Source organism: Sciurus carolinensis, chromosome 13 (genome assembly GCF_902686445.1).
Source record: "Sciurus carolinensis chromosome 13, mSciCar1.2, whole genome shotgun sequence".
NCBI lineage: Eukaryota > Metazoa > Chordata > Mammalia > Rodentia > Sciuridae > Sciurus > Sciurus carolinensis.
In genome coordinates this window covers 3,667,016-3,687,298 of record NC_062225.1, presented here as the reverse complement: position 1 = coordinate 3,687,298, position 20,283 = coordinate 3,667,016, and the positions used below count along the sequence as shown (strand labels likewise).

General features: G+C 45.1%; 1 protein-coding gene across 1 annotated transcript in view; it reads left to right on the top strand.

The window, feature by feature from the left end:
• The first annotated feature begins 471 nt into the window (after positions 1–471).
• Positions 472–20,283, top strand: part of Polr1b (RNA polymerase I subunit B) — a 29,146-nt gene continuing 9,334 nt past the window's right edge. The window contains exons 1-10 of the mRNA XM_047523397.1: positions 472–694; positions 6,064–6,231; positions 6,448–6,594; positions 8,044–8,176; positions 10,646–10,782; positions 11,508–11,731; positions 12,589–12,760; positions 15,936–16,107; positions 16,807–17,088; positions 19,094–19,227. Of these exons, the coding sequence (XP_047379353.1) occupies positions 518–694; positions 6,064–6,231; positions 6,448–6,594; positions 8,044–8,176; positions 10,646–10,782; positions 11,508–11,731; positions 12,589–12,760; positions 15,936–16,107; positions 16,807–17,088; positions 19,094–19,227 (1,746 nt within the window). The 5' untranslated portion in view covers positions 472–517. The remainder of the gene's footprint in view (positions 695–6,063; positions 6,232–6,447; positions 6,595–8,043; positions 8,177–10,645; positions 10,783–11,507; positions 11,732–12,588; positions 12,761–15,935; positions 16,108–16,806; positions 17,089–19,093; positions 19,228–20,283) is intronic.

Genomic DNA, 20,283 nt, shown 5'->3' with positions numbered 1-20,283 from the left:
CATCCGAGACCGCCCGCTTCGCACCCCACCCCCTGGGCTTCGGTCCATAAGAAGCGGGGGTCCGCACGGCCCGCCTCTGCCTGGCGGTCCCAGTGACCAGCTGGCTCGCGGTAACAGGTGGAGGAGGCTCGCGGTGCCCGACACGTCTGCCCCGTCGCTGGCGCCAAGACGCCCGCCGAGATCGCCCCAGGGTCGGTGTGGAGGGGAAGACAGCTGTCCTCCCCAATCCTAACTGACCCAGCGAGGGGGCCACCGAGGCCGCACGTGGAAGCGCGGCTGCTCCCACCTCCGGAGTCATCTGCAGAGGAAGGGACCGGGGCCGGTCCGTCCTACTTTGGCTCCGTGCAGTTCCGGCCGCCCATTCGCGCCGCGATTTTGTTTGCAAGCCGACCCCATAAAGCTGCCGGACAGAGCCGGACGGAGCCGGCGGGAACTACACTTCCCGGCAGGCCGCGGGGCGGGCCCCGGCCATTGCCGCCGCGCCGCGGAGCCGCGCAGGTGTGGGGCGTGAGGAGGCATGGATCCCGGCGGCCGGTGGCGTGGCCTGCCCAGCGGGCCTAGCCTGAAGCACCTGACCGACCCCTCTTACGGGGTCCCTCCCGAGCAGCAGAAGGCGGCGCTGCAGGAGCTGACGCGGGCGCACGTGGAGTCCTTCAACTACGCTGTGCGCGAGGGACTCAGCCACGCGGTGCAGGTGAGCGGGCGGCCTCCCGGCGCCAGGGCTGCGCCCGGCCGAGCCCGCAGAGCCGGGGGAGAGGCGGCGGGCGTGCGGGAGGCCCGGGAGCGGGAGGTGCGGGCGGCGCCGGGGATGCCGGCCGGGCAGGACGAGGCCACGTGCGCTTGACAGTGCCCGGGAGAACCGGGCGCGGGGCTTGGCTGCCGCCTGTCCACTCCACAAGGGGAAAGCGGGTTTGGTTCTGGACTTCGGAGTGACTGCGAGCGGTAGTTTTTTAGGACGGTGCGGGGAGGGTGGGGACGTGCCCATTCGAGGCGTGCTTTCCATCCGTCCCAACGCACACGCCTTCATCACGCTTGGCTCCGCTTCTGCAAAAGTGCCTCGGAAGCTTCTGAGCGGAACCGCAGGTGCACCGTGAGGGACAGGCCATCATCCTTCAGCTTTCGTGCCTTGGAGTTTGGAGGAGCGAAACTGCCGGGCACCTGCTCCGATGAGGCCGGTGTTGAGGAAGGTGCAAACGAGTCCTCTGATGCTGGGTCTGGAGGCGTGGGGAGCGGAGTGCGGGAGGGTGGTGGGGCGGCCTCCCCTAGTAAGCAGACCCAGGGCTCCGGGCTCCGGGCCGAGGAGGAAGAGGCAGCTCTTGGGTTTGAGTGTTTGGCGTGTTGCAGAAGTGGCGGAGACCCGAAAGCGGTCAGGGTCATCGCTTTTGGGAACTGCCCTGCCAAGAAGATGTGCAGGCTACCGAGACACGGGGAGCTGCAGTTTCCAGGCATTTTGGAAAAGTCCGGACTGTATGAGTTAAGGAAAGAGGAGAGTGCCTTCTCTCCAGGGGAAGGGTAGGAGCAGGGGGCGCCGCAGATTCGGAGACACCACACTCTGCTGGTGGTGCGCCAGAGGGATGGAATGTGGAGAGCTTCGATTGCCAGTCTGATACTTATAAATAGTATGGGAGCCAACAGGACTTATATGAAGATGGATGCTCCTTAATCTTTTTGAGAAAGACAAGAGTGATGGGAAATATTTGTGTGGTTCCCTGGATTCATAGCATCATGTAAATACAAGAAAAATTATATCTTGTTGAAAGTTTATTGATGGAGTTTAATACAAATAATGATAAAAGAATCCAGGATTGAGATGATCAGGGAAGGTTTTGCCTTAAAAAAGGAGCTCCTATGCATGGAGGGCTTTTTTTTTTTTTTTTTGAGTAAAGGAGTAATGTGCAGACTGGCAGTTCCCAAAGGCTTTTTTTCCCGGTCTTTTTTCTTTTAAAATCCTTGAGGGGCCCCCAAACAGCTTTTGTTTATCAGTATTTACTTTATTAGAAATTAAACTTGAAAAAAATTTAAATAGTAATTCATTTAAAAATAAAGCATTTAGGACTGGGGATGTAGCTCAGTTGGTAGCGTGCATAAGGTCCTGGGTTCAATCCCCAGCACCACCAAAAAAAAAAAAAAAAAAAGCTTTTATTTATATTAGCTTTTTAAATGGAAAACATTTTCCACAGCAGAGAAGAAATCAGTAGGTGGATTGCATTTTTTAAATCTTCGAATGTCTGCTTATCAGAAGACAGCAGGATTCTCATGTCTGCTGCTGCGTTTTGTCTGTTGCAATATGATCTCTCGGTTGAAGTAGGTGAAGAAAATTTGACCCTGCATAAATGATGACAGCTCATTGTAGCTGGAATTATAATGCTGTTCGAAAAGTTTCCCTAAGGAGAAAGTTCCGACCCAGACTTGGTAATGGCAAAGGAGAGAAGCGAGCAGCGCGGGTCGGACGGAAGCTCTGGTGGGCCAATATCTCTATGGTGTGGAAATTTCGCCAGCACCAACTTGAGGTAGAGGCCGGGTTAGGGCCGGAGAGCAGTTATGGCGCTGGGCACCCTGGGATGTGGTGTGTGGCGTGGGACAGAACGGAAGCCTTGGAGGGTCAGAACGTAGTCCCGACACTGTAGCTGCCGAAGAAGGGGCCTGAGGCTGAAGAAGTTCCTGCCCCCGCTCGGCCCTGCCTGGTGCTGTCATCACCAGGATCGACAAGGAGGCGCCACGGAGCCCCGGAGCACCAGCCGCTAGCGTCTTGGTGCTGTTCGCCACGTCCTGTGCCAACAGCTTTGCAATGAAAGGGAAGCGCAAGACGCTCAGTGCCAGTGATGTGCTCTCAGCCATGGGAGAGATGGAGTTCCAGCGGCTCATTACGCCCTTAAAAGAAGCTCTGGTAAGAAGGACGCTTCGGAGCACAGGAAGGACAAAGACAAAACAACAGACTCAGAGGAGCAGGACGGGAGCACGGATGAAGACAGTGGAGAAGATGGGGAAAGCCTGGAAGAAGAACGGGACGAAGAGCAGGACGTAGAGGTTGAATAGGGCAGACCGTGCACGGTGGAGCTGCCTCTGCAGCGTGGCACATGTTTATGCAAAACTTTTGCCGGGCAGAGCAGGCAGAGTTTGATCTTCTCCTGAGAAGATCAAAATAAAAACTGACTTGATCCCATGACTCTGCCTGTCTAAAAAAGTAATGATTTCCCTACTGCCTGCAATGTTCCTTGTCACAGAGGCAGTGAAGGCTCAGGAAACATTGGAGCTTTGATCGTGGTCAGCCTGTTGGATTGTACAGTATTTGGCAATAGTAGCTTATTAAGAATGGTCAGAATGGGTTAGCTTTTTAAAAAAAACTACTAAAAGACTGTGGGAGAATAATGAATTCTGTTGTTGGCCATCACTTGATGTTTACATTAGTCTGAGTTTCATGTCCTCTAATCCCACTTGGTTTTCGGTCCCTTTAGATTGCTTGTATGCGTGTTGCCTGTAGGATGGCTGCACTCTGCGGACATGTGCTTTAAATTAGCAGTATTGATTGGAGTTGGTCTAACAGGAATGCCAGTGTCTCACTTTTATAAAACATGACATAGTGTTAGAGGTCCCTCACTGTTTACTACTGTACAGCTTTGGGATTTATTGTCACCTGGAAGGTGCGGAACCCCAGTCTTTGTCTTCTCATACTCCACCTCCCAGACTGTGTCTTTGTCTTTTCTTCTTTAATTCCTTGTGAGTTTCAGACTTAATTTCCTCTAGGCACAGCTTTTTCCGTTTGTGTGTCTCACTTCCTTTCTCTCTTCTGATTCTTCTTTACTTTCTTTCCCTCCTTCATTTACTTCATCCACAATCTAGGAATTCTTATTACCTGCTTAATATGCCAAAGTGCAGGTTTCTCAGATTCATTAGTTCTAATCTCATATCTTAAAATTCTTTTTTTTTTTTTTTGCGGTACTGGGGATCGAACTCAGGGCCTTGCACTTGCGAGGCAAGCACTCTACCAGCTGAGCTATCTCCCCAGCCCCTTAAAATTCTTTTGTAAAAAAAACTCTGAACCTTGAGGGAAATCTGATAGTGCTCGTGAATTTAATCTCCCCCCCAACACCCAAACCCACCCCCCCTCCCCGCCCCAACTTCTCAGGTATCTCTGTGACCTTTCTTCACCTTTTCTCTTTCCTTTCAGTGCTCCAGAGCACTTTTTTGTCTTAGTTGAGTGCTTGGGATTTGACAAGGTAGTGTGGTATGGTTTAACACTGTTAATTTGCTAAATAAATATAGTGGAAAGTTTGTTGATAAATGAAGACTGTTTTAAAGGTTATAATGCTTTGTACACATAAAATATTCTTGCTTTAAAAAAAATGTTCCATAAAACACAATAAGGCAAATGACCTTAAAAAACCTAGGAAAAAGGGCCTTTATCATAATTCCAATTACTGTTTTGCCTTTGAAGTAGTTTTAACCATTGTGTGAGTTCAAATTTACATGTCAGTCTTTTCCGAATACAATTGATTTTCATTATTTGGTGATTCAGTATTTGCAAATTCACCCACTTGGTAAAATCTGCCTGCAGTCCCCTGATCCATACTTCCCAGCATGTCATCGTACGTGTTCATGGCCGAGGTGCAGTAAGGCAGCTCTTTGCCTTCTTCTTTCAAGTCCTCAGACCATGAACAAAGATCCTTTTGCCATGTTTTTTACATTTTGTTGGTGATTTTGCTACTTGAAATGACCCCCAATAATAGGCTGTGCAGTGCTCTTTGGAAAAAATACACATTAGATGAGTTAGTGGTGTGGGCTGAAGAGTCTGGTGTTAATGACAGGGCAGCATACTTGTACATATAAAGTGTCCTTAAGCAGAGACACAGAAAGTAAAGTTACGTCTTGATTGGTCAAGAAAAGGTTGCCACCAGAGGCCCCAGGAGACTGCATTTTGCCTAGGAGCAATGGGTTCGGTATTTGCTGATTCAGTATTTGCAGTAGCTTTTTAGGCCATAACTATTATAAATAATGAGAACTGACAGTTTAGCTGTGATTTAAGAAAGCAGATCTCATATTTTTTCAAACTAGTGTTTCACCTTAAACATGAAATGTCATAAATTTTATTTTTAAATATTAAATTGTTAGTACCAGCTTTAGGTAACCACTAAAAAATTTAGAAAAGGTTGTTCAGACTCACATGAATGTGAGTAGAGGTCCTTTGTGTTCTTTTTTGGCTCTGTTTTGGCGTTTTCGTGGTTCTAACACTTGCTTGTTCGCGGTTACTGCACAGAAGAGCTGGGGGTGCCCCTTCCTCAGAGGAACGGCAGAGCTGCTCCCAGGGACTGCTGCAGAACGGCAGCAGCTGTGGAAGGGAAGACCACTCGCCCTGCCCTGTGCACCTCTCTGCCTTAAGCATGAGTGACACGTGCAAGTGTCTGCTTAAGGAAGGGCACTGCAGTGTCCTGTCCTAATCAGAAGGATATTTCCCTGCCTTTGCCCTGTTAATAGCCGTCCCATCTGTTTTGCTGTGTGGGAGTAAGGAAGGTGGGCACTTGGTTCAGCGACTAGGAGCTCTTTCACAGCTATACCCCAGGACCTACTGCAGAATCTGGCACGCACACACACACACACACACACACACACACACACAGTGCGGGATCAAAATAAATAAATAAAGTCCATTGACAACGAAAAAAATATTTAAAAAGAAAAAAAGTGTTTAATGTGTTATAGTCTCTGAGTACTCAGAGGAATTGGGAGTGGAGTGAATGTACGTCTCCTGTCCTCTTTAGATGTGTCATTTTTTTATTAATTAATTTATTTTTTAAATTTATTTTTATTGTAAACAAATGGGATACATCTTGTTCCTCTGTACGTGAAGTAAAAGCATACCATTTGTGTAATCGTACATTTACCTAGGATAATTGTGTTAGATTCATTCTGTTATTTTTTTCTTCCCCCCAACCCTCCCACCCCTAGATGTGTCATTATTGGCATTTAGGCATCGCTGCTTGTAGAACACATGGGAATTGGAAGTCTGAGAGAAAAAATGCCTTAGAAATGCAAGCAATTTGTTTAATAGTATGAATTGTATTTCAGGATATACCTTCCTTTGAATTTGCTTTCAAAGATGAGCGTATCTCTCTTACTATTGTGGATGCTGTTATCAGTCCACCCACAGTTCCCAAAGGGACCATCTGCAAAGAACTCAACATTTATCCAGCTGAATGTCGGGGCCGAAGGAGTACCTACCGGGGGAAGCTGACAGTAAGTATTAATGACAGTGTGTCACTCCCTGCATTTTTGAGAATAGAACTGATTCCTCATAAGAATTCTTCTTTCTTGGTGCTGTCATCTAAACTAAACCTATCTTCTAAACCTAAAGCATAAAATTATTTGTTTTCCTCTTCCTCACTTTGAAAATACTTGTTTGTTTCCCCAGATCCAGATATTTTAAGTAATTTTCCTCTCATTTTCATTCAGGCTGATATTAGCTGGGCAGTGAATGGAATCTCAAAAGGCATCATTAAGCAGTTTCTTGGCTATGTTCCCATCATGGTGAAGTCCAAGCTTTGCAACTTATACAACCTTCCTCCTCGAGCCCTCATTGAGCACCACGAGGAGGCAGAGGTAATCGAGGGGTCCAGGTACTAGGTCAGTAGCCAACCTCGGTTGGGAGTGAAAAGACAGGAAGTTGTTGTTGGGAGCCAGTTTTCCTGACTCTGCTCTGGATAGTTAAAATGGAGCATGATCATCTTGTCTGCATACTGCATGTGGCCCTTGATGACTGTCACCTGAGATAGTATGGAAGAGGAGCTCTACACTTAGCACCGATTTGGGGGAAGAACTGGTGGTTTCTCCCCTAATTTTCTTCCTCTTCCTCTTCTTCTTCCTCCTCCTTCTCCTCCTCCTCCTCCTCCTCCTCCTCCTCCTCTTCTTTCCCCTCTTCCTGGGGATTGAACCCAGAGCTTCGGACATGCTAAGCACACACTGCCACTGATGTACACCCCATCCTTAATTTCCTGAATGATATATATTTAGAGATATACTTACAAGAATTTTGTTCTTTTAAAGCTACCTTAAATCATGAAACTTGTCAGAGGTTCCTGCTTTACTGACAGTAAGATCTGGTATAACGATTCATATACCTTCTCCAGTTTCTTTGGGCTGTGTTAGGGGCTTTCGAGTATTGACTTAAAGTAGTTAAATGTACAGATTCTGCCTACAACAGGGAGACTGTTATGCACTGGGTTTTGCTGTCAGATCTGGGTGTGATGCTCCACTGTTCACCTTGCAAACTTTTGTCTCCCTGAGCCTCAGTTTTCTTTGCTGAAGATAGGCTAGTAACTGTTCAGTTCATGTTTATGAGGATTAAATATAACAAAATAGCTGGCACAATATGCCTGTTTTAGAGAGCAGTTAGTAAGTAGTAACTCTGTTACAGAAATGTGAACAACCAGAGCTATTAAAAATATTTCCCAGTGCTGAGACTCAGTGGTAGAGCACTTGCGTAGCACGCATGAGGCACTGGGTTTGATTCTCAGCACCACATAAAACGAAATAAACAAAATAAAGACATTGTGTCCATCTACAACTAAAAAAATTTTGAAAACAAAAAAATTTACATATATATATGTGTTCCTATATTTAGTTAATCCAAATTTCTGACTTGCAGAGCTGTCCTACAGTCAGATGGTTTTTAACTTATTTGGAAACCATATGGAAGGAAAATAATTGGCATTTTTATCTTTAGACTTCTCTTTGGAATAATTTTTTTTTTTTTAAATGTCTTTTGAAGATTGACATTTTAGGAGGACAAAAGGACATGTAGGTCTTGCCTGTCTGGTAGGGGCAGTGCCTTTTTTCCTTCCATGCTGTCTCCTGTGTCCCTAGGCCTTTCTAATGTATTTGAGAAGACTGGGTTCACACATGTCCACACTATTTCCAGGGGATCTGTGGTCCCTTTCCTCTGTGTGCACCTCTTCTGCATGCTGTACTGCATCTGGCTAGAAATAAGGTTTGTGTTTACAGCTAGTCGTGTACCTTTGTTTAACAAATTTTAATCCATCTCTTTGGTAGGAAATGGGAGGCTATTTTATAATCAATGGCATTGAGAAAGTCATCCGAATGTTAATTATGCCTCGGAGAAATTTCCCCATTGCAATGGTCAGACCAAAATGGAAAAGCAGAGGACCTGGCTATACTCAGTTTGGTAAGTTTTAGTGACCCTCAGGATTTTATTTATATTTTTTAGTGAAGTTTAAAACTGGTTATTTTTCTCTTACATAATTTTTTGTTTTTCTGTTTAAGCATTTCTGTGTTAATATTCATAATTGGGAGGAAGAAATGGAGAGATGATTAAAGGGTACAGATGTTCAGTTATAAGATGAATAAGTTGTGGTGCTAAGAGCAACGTGTGGCTGCTAATACTGTTTTTTTTTCCTTGAAATTTGATAGTACAGTAGATTCAGAGTGTCATGAACCCACATGTACTCACACACAGAAATGAAAACTATGGGTGATGATTGATGTTTTAATCAGTTTGCGGTAATCATTACACAGTGTACAGATATTTCTCTGTTCATGTTAGGGTCCTCTTCTGATAAACCCATCCAAGGTTGAAACTTCTATATATCAAAAAGGGACTGATGTAAGGGACTGATGATATAACTTGATGGTAGATTGCTTTCCTAGCACGTGTAAGACCCTGGGTTCAGTGCCCAGCGCTACAAAATCACACTATATATCTAACCTACCCAACATTGTAGCTTAGCTTTGCCAAGCTCAGAACACTTGTGTTAGCCTGTAGGTGGGCAAAATCATCTTACCACAGTCTGTTTTATAAAATATTGATTGTCTCATGTACACACAGATGAGCTTTTTGTGATCTTGATGGGACATGAAAATACAAAACACAGAGTCCAAAAACTGGCAACACAGTACATTGTAGACCGTCAATGCTTACCCTCTTGGTCACCTGGCTGACTGGGAGCTGTGGCTCACTGCCACTGTGCAGCATCACAAGAGAGTGTCACACAGCATTGGAGCCTGGGCAAAGATCATGTTCAAAAACAGCCGGGCCTCAGTGGTACATACCTGTAATCCCAGCAGCTTGGAAGGCTCAGGCAGGAGGATTGTGAGTTCAAAGTCAGCCTCAGCAACTTGGTGAGAACCTAAATAAAAATATTAAGGGCTGGGAATGTGGCTCAGTAGTTAAGAATCTCTGAGTTCAGTATCTGGGACCATACAAAAATATTCAAAACTGGAAGCATGATCTCTGTAGAATGGGGGGTGGCCTTTGTACTATGGTGAAGTGGAAAAAATCACCGTCTGTCAGTAGGGTCATCAGATCACTTTAAATCACTTTAATAAGAATCATATCTGATAAAACTTTTTATGTTGGGAAACCTACTTTTGTGTTTTCAAACTGAAAGACTGTACATGTGTTTTGTTACTAGATATGAAGGTGAAGGCTGGCCTGACTTGGTCAGGGGGCAGGTGCCCTGGAAGTCTTTGGTTCCAGCTGCCTTGGCACTCCCCTCAGGGGATGACTGGCAGCCTCCCAGCCTGTGTCTGAGCACTCTCTGTGACAGTGCCTGGCTTCACGAGACAGCATGTGGCATTCTTTGGCAATCCTGACAGTTACATGATTTATCCTTAGAAATGAGATAAAAATCAGGCTTTTCATTGTAGTCATACATATGGCACCTAGAAAAAAACAGTGTCTCAGTGTGTTAGAATGTTTAGCTATTGTCGAGTTTCTTCCATGTCCAGCATGGGTGAGAGAGGGTTTCCGTGGGAGGGATGGGCTGACTGTAGATTAATCACTTGGAAACTTGTTTAACAGAAGAACCGCAAGAGACAATTATCCTTTGAAGCAGGGGCTTGACCGATTGAGCCGTTATCAGTCTGGCTCTAATGGCAGGAAGAGCCCACCTGTCCTTTATTTATAGTTATATAGGTAAAAGGGGGACCAGGAGGAGCTGCTTCTGTGAGGAACAGGATGGGGTACAGCTAAGGAAGCCATGTGCTCTACGGGGTCCTCCCAGCAAGACCTGCAGATTCCCGGTGGTGAGCCACTGCACAGATACCACATGCCTCAGGCCATCTGGAACAATCTCTTAATGATTGCCAGTTCCTAGAAGCCAGATTTCCTTGTCTGACAGCTCACTAAGCCCGGTTTGCTGGTCATAGATGGCTCCCCACAAGCTTATGCTTTTCCTCCAGTTGATATGGTATGTCTTGGCAGTCGTTGAAGATGAAATAATTTTTTTTCTTGTTTTTAAATTGAAATAAGAGTCTAAAGTCCTCCTTTTCTGTGTTTGAGTTGTTGGGTCAGGCCACCATCTCTTGCCCAGACTCTAGGGTGGTGAGGATGAAAGCCCTGAACGGTGCTGGGAGTGTAACAGGCCCAGGATGTGAGCCCTGGCCTGGAAAGAAACTTGGAAGTTTAAATTCTTGGCTTTGGTTGTTTTACATCATAGTTTCACATCCTGGGAGATTTTGCACTCCAGAGGACATTTGGCAAGGAAGGTCCTAGACACATTTTTGGTGTCATTCTTGACTACACTTAGTGATTTGGCTTAAATTATATCTAAGAGTAAAATAATTCAGAAAAAATAATAATTGAAGAAATTACGGTCTTACCAAGTTTCTGATATTTTCCTGTTTGTTTCAATAGGAGTTTCAATGCACTGTGTGAAGGGAGAATATTCTGCGGTCAATATGAACCTTCACTACCTGGAAAATGGCACAGTTATGTTGAACTTCATTTACCGGAAAGAGCTATTCTTTCTTCCATTAGGATTTGCACTTAAGGTATGACTTGCTGAATGTTTCCTTTTGTCATGAAGAGATTCATTGGAGGTAGTATCCTGTGTAGATTGGATGGGTTCTGTTTGTTAAGTACGTGCTGTACCAGTTAGCTACTGCTCCATAACCAATTGCCTCAAAATTCCATAGCTTGAAATATAAGTAAACATCTCTCTTTCACAGTTTCTGTGAGTTGGGAGTTTAGGAGTGGCTTGATGGGGCACTTCTGGCTTGGGGGTCTCAGGAGCTTGCAGTGAGATGTCAGCAGGGGTGGCTTGACTAGGGCTGGAGCCTCCACTTTCATGTGATGCACCCACTGGATGGTGAGTTAGTGCTGGCTGTTGGCAGGAGATCTCAGTTCCTCTCCCCCATCTAGTTAGCCAAGAGGACAAGGTGGATGCTGCAGTACCCTTTATGACAGCCTTGGGAGTCTACAACATCTTTCTTGACACGTTGATTTAGTCATGAAGGCCAACAACACTCACTGAGTGTGGGAGGACACTAGATGAGTTTGTGATTACCAGGAGGTGAGGACCACTGGAAGCATCTTGGTGTCCAGCCATCTTACAAAGAATGCTTTATTTTGCAGAATTCACTTCAGTTCAGCAATAGTGAAGTGCTAATTTTTCTTCATTATTAAAGTCATTAGAGGAGAGAATTGTAATTAAACAAATAAAATAGTTACGTTATTATTGGTAAATGATTTTAAAAAATCTTTTTTTCTATTCTAGGCACTTGTCAACTTTCCTGATTATCAGATTTTTCAGGAGCTCATCAAAGGAAAAGAGGACGACTCATTCTTTAGGAACTCCGTATCTCAGATGTTGAGGATTGTAATGGAAGAGGGTTGTTCCACACAAAAACAGGTCCTTAACTATCTAGGGGAATGCTTCAGAGTAAAGCTCAATCTTCCTGACTGGTATTCTAATGAGCAAGCTGCAGAGTTCCTCTTCAAGTATGTGTGCTGGGCCTGTGTTTTGAGGGTGCGGGTTGGGAGGAGGGGTGTCAGTGGTCTTTAGTGGAGTACAGATTGTTCTGATGAGTCGTCTGGGAATCAGTGAACATGGGTGGAATCCAGGCCTCGCCAGTGTGGGCTACCTTTGTCTCTGGCCATCCTCCTTATGGTCATTTCATTCATTTTAGTGTACTTCTTTGTTTTGAAATTATTTCAGACGTCCAGCACATTGTCCAAATAGCACGTTGGACACTGTAGCGACTGAAGTAGTTCATGTTTTAGACATTTACTTGATTTCTTTGTATGTAGATGCACTGGTTACAAGTGTCCTGTCATTCTGTTTCCCCACGGCAAGAACTTTGTCTTACGTAACCACTGTATGACTATTAGAGGAGCCCAGGTCTGTCTAATATGTAGCCAGGTGCGGCATGTTTGAAATATGACCAGTGCAAAATTAACTTTAAATAGCCACATAGGCCAGCACAGTTCTAGACTTGGTGAGGATATTCAGCTTTTTTGCTAATGTTGTTAGTAAAGGTAAAATGTAATTTTTTTGGAGGAAGGAGTTTTATTTTAAGTAAACGTGGATCTGGGCACAGGGGTGCATGCCTGTAATCCCAGCAACTTGGGAAGCTGAGGCAGGAGGGTCGCAAGTTTGAGGCTAGCCTGCACAACTTAGCAGGATCCTTTCTCAAAATAAAAAGGGCTGGGGATGTTGCTCATTGATAAAGTGCCTCTAGGTTCATTCCCTAATGCCTACAAAAAAAAAGTCGGCATGAATTAAGGACCTGGTAAGAGGGACATCAGGTGGGATTAGCAGCTGAATTGTTGGAAGCTTTTTCTTTTCTATTTTACAGTCAGTGCATCTGCATCCACTTGAAATCCAGTACTGAAAAATTTTATGTACTTTGTCTCATGACCCGGAAGCTCTTTGCTTTAGCCAGAGGAGAGTGCATGGAGGAGAATCCTGATAGTTTGGTGAATCAAGAAGTCCTTACCCCTGGTCAGCTCTTCCTTATGTTTTTGAAGGTAAATCTGTTGCTTTCACCCTGCGCCACCTGTGCCATTCAGGGAGTGGTGTGCTGCATCCAGCAGTATTGTCCTCTGCATGTTTGTGATTTCTGGTTTTGGCATCTGCAGAGTCTTCCTTTTTGTTTGTTTAGCAGCAAGGACATAATCAAAAATCCTAGCTTATTCTAGGTTCAGAAATTTGTTTTGATATTTTAAAGAGTGTAAAGAAAACGTCAAATCTTGGTCATAACATTATGGTATAGTATCAGTGGCCTGTATACACATGTGAAGTCAATCCTCATTATTTGCGAACTCTATATATTCAGACTCACTTCTTGCTAAAGTGATGTGTATACCAAGGTCAGTACCCAGCACTTCTTAGCCATTCACAGACGTGGATGTGGAGGCCCCTGATCCTTGTGTTCCAGTTGAGGTTGAATGAGGCAATGCTGTGCTGCCTTCTCTCAGCCATTGTAGTGTGCACAAGGGTCCTTTGTGAGTTCTCCTGAGTGTGTTTCACACTTTATGGGTTTATGTATGTGCGCGTGTGTGCGTGCTTTGCTTTTCAGAATGGCCTGTGGTGCCGGAGTGCCATCTGGCACTCCTGAAAGTGAGACGGCTGTGCTCTACCCACTGAACCCACGTTCAGTCAGTGAAGCAACTACATATACTAAACAAAGTTCCTCGTATCAGAACACAAGTAAAATAAGGTGTTGTGGACTGATCAGTTGCAGAAGTGTTCTGACCAGAGACTGGCAGGAACCGAGCTCTGCGTTTCCCTGGGAGCAGTGGTCCAGCCCTTGCTAATTCAGGTTTCAGTGGTGGCATGGAACACGAGCAAGCGAGACTTGACCGTGTGTCTTTGTACACAGTGGGAATTGGCACGGTAAAAGGTGATTTCATAGGAAAGTTGATTCCATGGCATATTATACTTTGCATATTATTCCTAAAAAGATTTAATCTGAAAGGTAATGTTGTGGGTTGGAAGATAGAGAGGGCTAAAGTTGAAAAAAGAAAATTCTCCTAATTCCTCATCATCCTGTTAATAATTCTTACTGGAAGGTAATTATTTTTGTTTCTGTTTGTTTTGTTCACAAAATTGGATTGAAAAAGTTTAGCACCCTGGAATTTCCCTGATAAAAATCTAAATCAGCCAGAAGTTTGCTATTATTGGTGGCCGATCAGATACATTTCCTTTTTTTTTTTTTTCCTTTTTCTTTTGGTACCAGGGGTTGAACTCGGGTACTTGACCACTGAGCCACAGCCTCATCCCTGTTTTGTATTTTATTTAGAGACAGGGTCTTATGGAGTTACTTAGCACCTCACCATTGCTGAGGCTGGCTTTGAACTTGCAATCCTCCTGTCTCAGCCTCCTGAGCTACTGGGATTATAGGCGTGCACCACCGCACCTAGCACTATGTCCTTACAGTGAAGCACAGGATTCATCGTATCCCTGTGCTGTCGGCGTGTCTTCAGAAGCAAGCCATTAGTTTGGGGACCTGTGTCAGCAACAGGAGCATCTGATTTCCTTACCTTGCACTCGCTCTATTTGAGCTTCCAAACCTCTGAATCTGAGGTGTGAAAACCGTCTTCAGAAGATAGCTGACAGTGACAGAAGAGGAATCCCAGACTTCCCTAGCCATTGCACTGAGCGAGGATGCAGAGATCAAGGGTCACTCTGGGATGCATGTGATTGGTTCTGAGGGCTGCACAAGGGCGGGGGTGGGAGCGCTGGCAGCCGCCTCCCTGCCACAGGCATGGTCTGCTCCCAGATAAGCACCAGGTTCCACCTGTCAGAGAGGCTGGGAGCCCCATACGAGGCCGCCCAGGGGCTTCGCTCACTTCCGCTGCTTGTGCCGAAGTGTGCAGGCTGCACGTCGGAGTCCCTAGCTCCGTCTGTAGTTCCAGCTCTCAAAAGTACCAGAATAAAAATAGTGGGTTGGCAGCAAGACCTGTCCTGACCTGCAGGAGATATGTAGCTTCCCTTGTCCTCCCATGGCTGTGTGGGTCTGTGAAGGTGAATTTGACTGCAAGTCAGGGCCTCAGTGTTGGGCACTGCGTGCTTTACACACCCGTCAGCTTTCTGGAGAAGTCTGCAGAATTCTTGGTACTGAAGGAGTTTGGCCCAAGGGTTTTCAGTGGTCCTGGCCTGCTTCGCTCCCTGGAGGGAGGTTTGTTGTGAGGCTTGAAAAACATGCACAGTGCCAGCTCCTAGTGTGTGCCCCACAAATGCTAGTTCTCACAAATGACCATTGCACTGTGTGTGTGTGTGTGTGTGTGTACTGGAAATCATCCCATTGTAATCCCTAAATTGGTACAGTTTTGTGTCAAAATCAGAACTTGGGCTGGGGATATGGCTCAGTTAGTAGAGTGCTTGCCTTACATGCACAAGGCCCTGGGTTCAGTCCCCAGCACTGCAAAAAATAAATAAATAAATACTTAAAAGACAATAAGCAGTCCTCTGAGGGAGGAGGGGAGGAGAGAATGTGGCTCTTTATTCTTTAGGCCGCAGAACTTTTGCCCCATCTGACCTGCATCTCAGTGGCTTGCTTTCCTCTTTGCTGATTTTTTTGTCTTCAGTTACTCTTTGATTATATTTCATATTTACAGGAGACAGTGTCAGTCTTCCCCCAGGCTTGTGGCTGTCTTGGATGTTGGATCTAATTTGGAGACCTCATGCTCTTGGCCATGTTTCTTCTTGGGAACAAAGTAATTGTTGCTTTGGTCTCAAAGCTTTGTGGTTGATTGTTCTGACTGCTTGATAAGAGCATTTGAATTTAAAGCTTATCTAAGACCAACACTTGAATGTGGATGATCCAGAGCAGTGTTCTGCCCCACCCCAGCGCATGGAGGGCTCTACCCCTGCCCCCGTCTGCGTGGTCTAGACACATGGGGCATGCTACTGAGCACCCTGCAGTGCATAGGACAACCTCCACCACACAGTCTGCAGCCCCTGGGTTGGTAGTGCTGGGGAGGAAACCCTGTCTAGATGAGTTTGTGTCTTCTCTCTTAAGAAATGCTGGCCTCCCACAGGACATCAAAAAGCTGTTTTTAAGGCTTGTGGTTTACATTTTCCACATCAAGTGTATAAATTAATGGACAGTTACTGATGGTACAGATTATGTCAGAGTGAATATGGAATTTGTGATAATTAGAGCATTTACTGTTTAAAATTTAAATTTTCTTCTTTCAGGAAAAAATGGAAGCTTGGTTAGTGTCTATTAAAATAGCTTTAGATAAGAAAGCTCAGAAGACTGGTGTGTCCATAAACTCTGAAAATTTGATGAAGATTTTTAGTATGGGAGCAGACCTTACAAGACCATTTGAATATCTTCTTGCTACTGGAAATCTGCGTTCGAAAACAGGTGAAATTAAATATTAGGCTTCACTTAGTTATATTTTTCAAACTGTTCGCATAGTGTAGGCTTATGTCACTGAGAAAGGTTCTTTTTTAAAAGTGAACGTCTCACTTTCACTGAAGACAGATTTTGTTTTATGACAAATTTTGATGAATGTCAATCTGAAGGGCTTTAAACTGGTGTGTGGCTTGCATCCTAGTGGGCGCATTCTTGCCTTAGGTGTCTCAGGAGGATGAACTTCCAGGAGGCCTAGTAGGACTGCTGTAGGCCCATCCCTGAACCAGGTCCTTTGAAGTGACCTGGGAAACTGAAAAGGCTGTAATGGGGCCTGGCAATTTGTTTTTTTTTTAAACGGGTGCTCCTGGTGCAGATTCTGCAGGTTCTTGTTAGCATGCTAGCATTGCTTGTGTATTTTCCAGTGCTCTTAGATGAGTTTAATTACTGTGGTTTTATTACCATTTAATGTTCTCCCACAAAGGAGATAGTGGTGGAGGAGATAGGCAACCAGTTGCAGCCAATAGATTTCTGAATCCTTGGAGTTTTAAATATTATTTTCTGTTTCTACTTATCAGGATGAATAGAGTGAATGTTATAATGACCCACTTTGCTCTGTAGAGTTCTCTGAGGCTTTGTCATCAAAACCTCAGAAATAGACATTTTTTGGAAAAGTTGAACCTGTTTTTGAGTATCTTCTATTTTATTAAGGTCTTGGCTTCCTGCAAGATTCTGGACTTTGCGTTGTGGCAGACAAGCTGAACTTCATACGCTATCTCTCCCATTTCCGCTGTGTGCACAGAGGGGCTGATTTTGCCAAGATGAGGACCACCACTGTGCGTAGGCTGCTGCCAGAGTCCTGGGGCTTCCTCTGCCCTGTGCACACCCCAGATGGCGCGCCCTGTGGTCTGATGAACCACCTAACTGCCACTTGCGAGGTTGTCACGCAGCTCGTGTACACAACATCTCTTCCAGCTCTGCTCTGCAGCTTGGGTATGTGGTGTCCAGCAGGAAACGTTCTTGTTTGGGCTTATGGTTGTTAAAAGGTGCAAAGCATCAAGGCATGCTTGTTCTAGGGATTCAGCAGATAATTCTTACAAAAACTCTTCTTCACTACTCCATGCAGGAGTGGGACTTTGTTCTTGGCTTCTTGAAAGAAGATCAAATGCATTCTTTGGAAATGAAAACAAGAAAAATTAAAAGTTGTAGGGTTTTCTTTTTTTCTTTTCTTAAAAAGAGGTCAAAACATTTGAAATAGACCAATACTTGATATTGAAAGTAGACGAGCTATTACATAACTTTTGGAGGCACTTTTTCTGCATCTATTGGTGGACCCTTGTATCTCTAAGTAGCAAACAGTGCTGGTTGTAGGAAGACAGTTAAAAAGGAGGCTCTCCTCTGTCCTTGATATCATCAATGGTAAGTATAGTAGCCACTGTTCCTGGCAGCCCAGCAGCTGCTGTCTCTGCCTTGCCTGGAACATGCTCCTGTTCTTCCAGGTTTGATACTGAACTTGAATTGACCTTCATAGGTACAGATAGCAGCCTTTTTTGAGTGTTAGGATGTTCTCCTGTCCTGGGGTTCTCTGGTTGTGATTGAGAAACCACAAGTGCTCTGTCTTTGGTGGCTGGTGGAGGGTTTTATACAGTAAAACTTCTGTTCATATGGTTCAGGTGATGGATATTCTTAGGCAACCCAAGAAGGTCAAGACATTTCTGTGTAAAAGTATTTCTCCCAACTAGAAAGTAACCTGTGAGAGGAAGTTCCAGTGGAAGTTACTAAGAAATAGTTACAATGCTAAAGATAGAATCATGTCATTTGTACTTTTGCTCTCTACAAGGAAAAGGATAATTGTGTGTACTGCCAATGATTAAAAGTGTCCAAGTCCAGGAGAAGGTAGAAAGGAAGAAAGAACAATGTGGAGAGGCAGAAAGTCTCTCCCCTGCAGAGGAAAGGGTGGGAAGGGTGATCTGCTGCAGCCCTGGGGAAGACGGCAGAGGAGCAGAGACCGCTTTCTGCAGGAAGTGCTGGACGACTGACGCAACAGCACAGGCGACCTGTGGCCGCCAGGGAAACATGCTGCCTTCAGAGGGGGTCATGGTGTGAAAGAGGGTTCTTTTTCACTTAATTGCAGTTGATTTTCATTGTCTGCAGCCCTTGTGTTCTGTAAGTTCATTGCCAACACTGAATTACCAGTACTGAACCCCTGCTCTGACTGCTGAACCCAGGCCCCCACCCCAAGTCCAGCCCTGGGCTCACAGCAGCAGCAATGCGACTGGAAGCTTACCTAACATGCGTTTTCTCTGTGAGGCTTATTATAGCTAAGTGCCTTGCACTTAGGACGCTGGACAACAGTTCAGCACCACACTTGAGGGCCCTTTAAAGCCATAAAATCTCCAACAGAAAGCACAAAAATGCAAAAAATGTAGCTTTGAACAGGGTGCTTGACAGTTGAGAGCTAGGACAAGAAGACAGAAGGTGTGCATGAGGTGGCTCAAATCTTTGGTTGCATGACATTGAAATTGTCCATTGTATTAATTATGTAGTTAAAATCAAATGTGGCAAGTGGGCATATATGCACATATCAATCTGCAAATAATGAGGGCCGACTATAGTTAGGCTCTTTTGGGAAAAGTCACTAGACTTCCATGGCTCAGAAATCAGCATGAAAGGCTGGAGTCGGTAGAGTGCTTGCCTAGCATGTTCAATCCCCAGCATCACCAAAAAAAAAAAAAAAAAAAAAGCCTTTTCAGAAATCAGCTTGTCAGAGGTTAAAACAGTGGGAAGCTTTTCTACACTCTGTCCCTGGCTAGTCTGCTAACAGGCACATTCCTAGTGTCACCTGCATCCTTGCTGACATGATTCATGCTGTAATACAGTTTTACCTGTTTAGAGGCAGCATAATTAGATATCTAAACTGATGAAGCATATCCAGCCCACCCAGAGGGGATTGGGTAAAGCATTCTGCATTGATTGTTCTGTCTGCTCTCTTCACCAGGGGTCACTCCTGTTGATGGGGTGCCACATCGACCCTACAGTGAGTGCTACCCTGTCCTGCTGGATGGCCTCATGGTGGGCTGGGTGGATAAGGATCTTGCTCCTGGCATCGCAGATTCTCTCCGACGTTTTAAGGTGAATCTTTATGAATTCTCTTGCCCCTTGACTTTTGGTTTCTCAGGCCTTTACTAGTTGATGAGGTAGCCCCAGGGTAGTCTGGAGCTGCCTAACTTCAGGGGTGGAAGCTAATTCCAGTGGTGGAGTCTTGCCTTGTACCAAAGTTGTAGGTTGGGGTCAGTGACAGATACCTAACTCACATGCGTGTTTTGCTGGTTTCATTGAGGCCCCAGTCTGCCTGTCTTAACAAATTTTAACTTTAAGAGTACCACCATTTACTGTGTAAAAGATCCCTTAAAGTAGGTTTGTGTGTTACTTCCTCATGGTGACATTTGGGATGTCATTTCAGGAAGCACATGATGTCGGTTTTTCCTGGGGAAAGGTTAACTTTAATTCTTATTAGGTTGTATAATGGTAACTGTACAATTACAAACAAGTAATTTGTGGAAAGAGTTGAAAGGTACATGAAGCCCCTTTTCACCACTGGTTGGTTTGTTCTTTGCTGATTTATCCCTGCTGCGTGGGGGATTCTCTCTAGAGTTCATGGTTACTGTGGTGGTTGCTGAATGCCGTTTCCTGACTCTGTCATTTGTTCTGTTTATTAGTTGCTATTCTGTGAGAGTGATTTTTGTTTCTTTTCTATTTGCTTATTTACATCAGCATAGATTCGTAGATGCTCGCTTTATTTCTTGAGCATTCTGTTGCTAATTTGTTTTTTGTGCATGCCCCCCCACTGCTAGGGACTGAGCTCGGTGTTCTCTATCACTGAGCACACCCCAGCCCACTATCATTTATTTTAATGCTCAGGTTGTATCAGACTTGGTCAGTGGGAACCCCTCTGGACTGGTTCCTTTTTTTTTTCTGGTAAATATACATAAAAGTTTTGACCACTTTAACCATTGCACGAGTGCAGTCCAGTGGCCTCAGGCAGTCACGCTGTTTGGGCTGGCGCCCACGTCTGCCTCCGCACCTCCCTCAGGGTCCTGCGCTGCGGCTCGGTACTGCTCGAGCACTGCTCTTCATCCCTCTCCGCTGCCGCTGCTGTTCTGCTTTCCCTCTGTGGACTGACTGCCC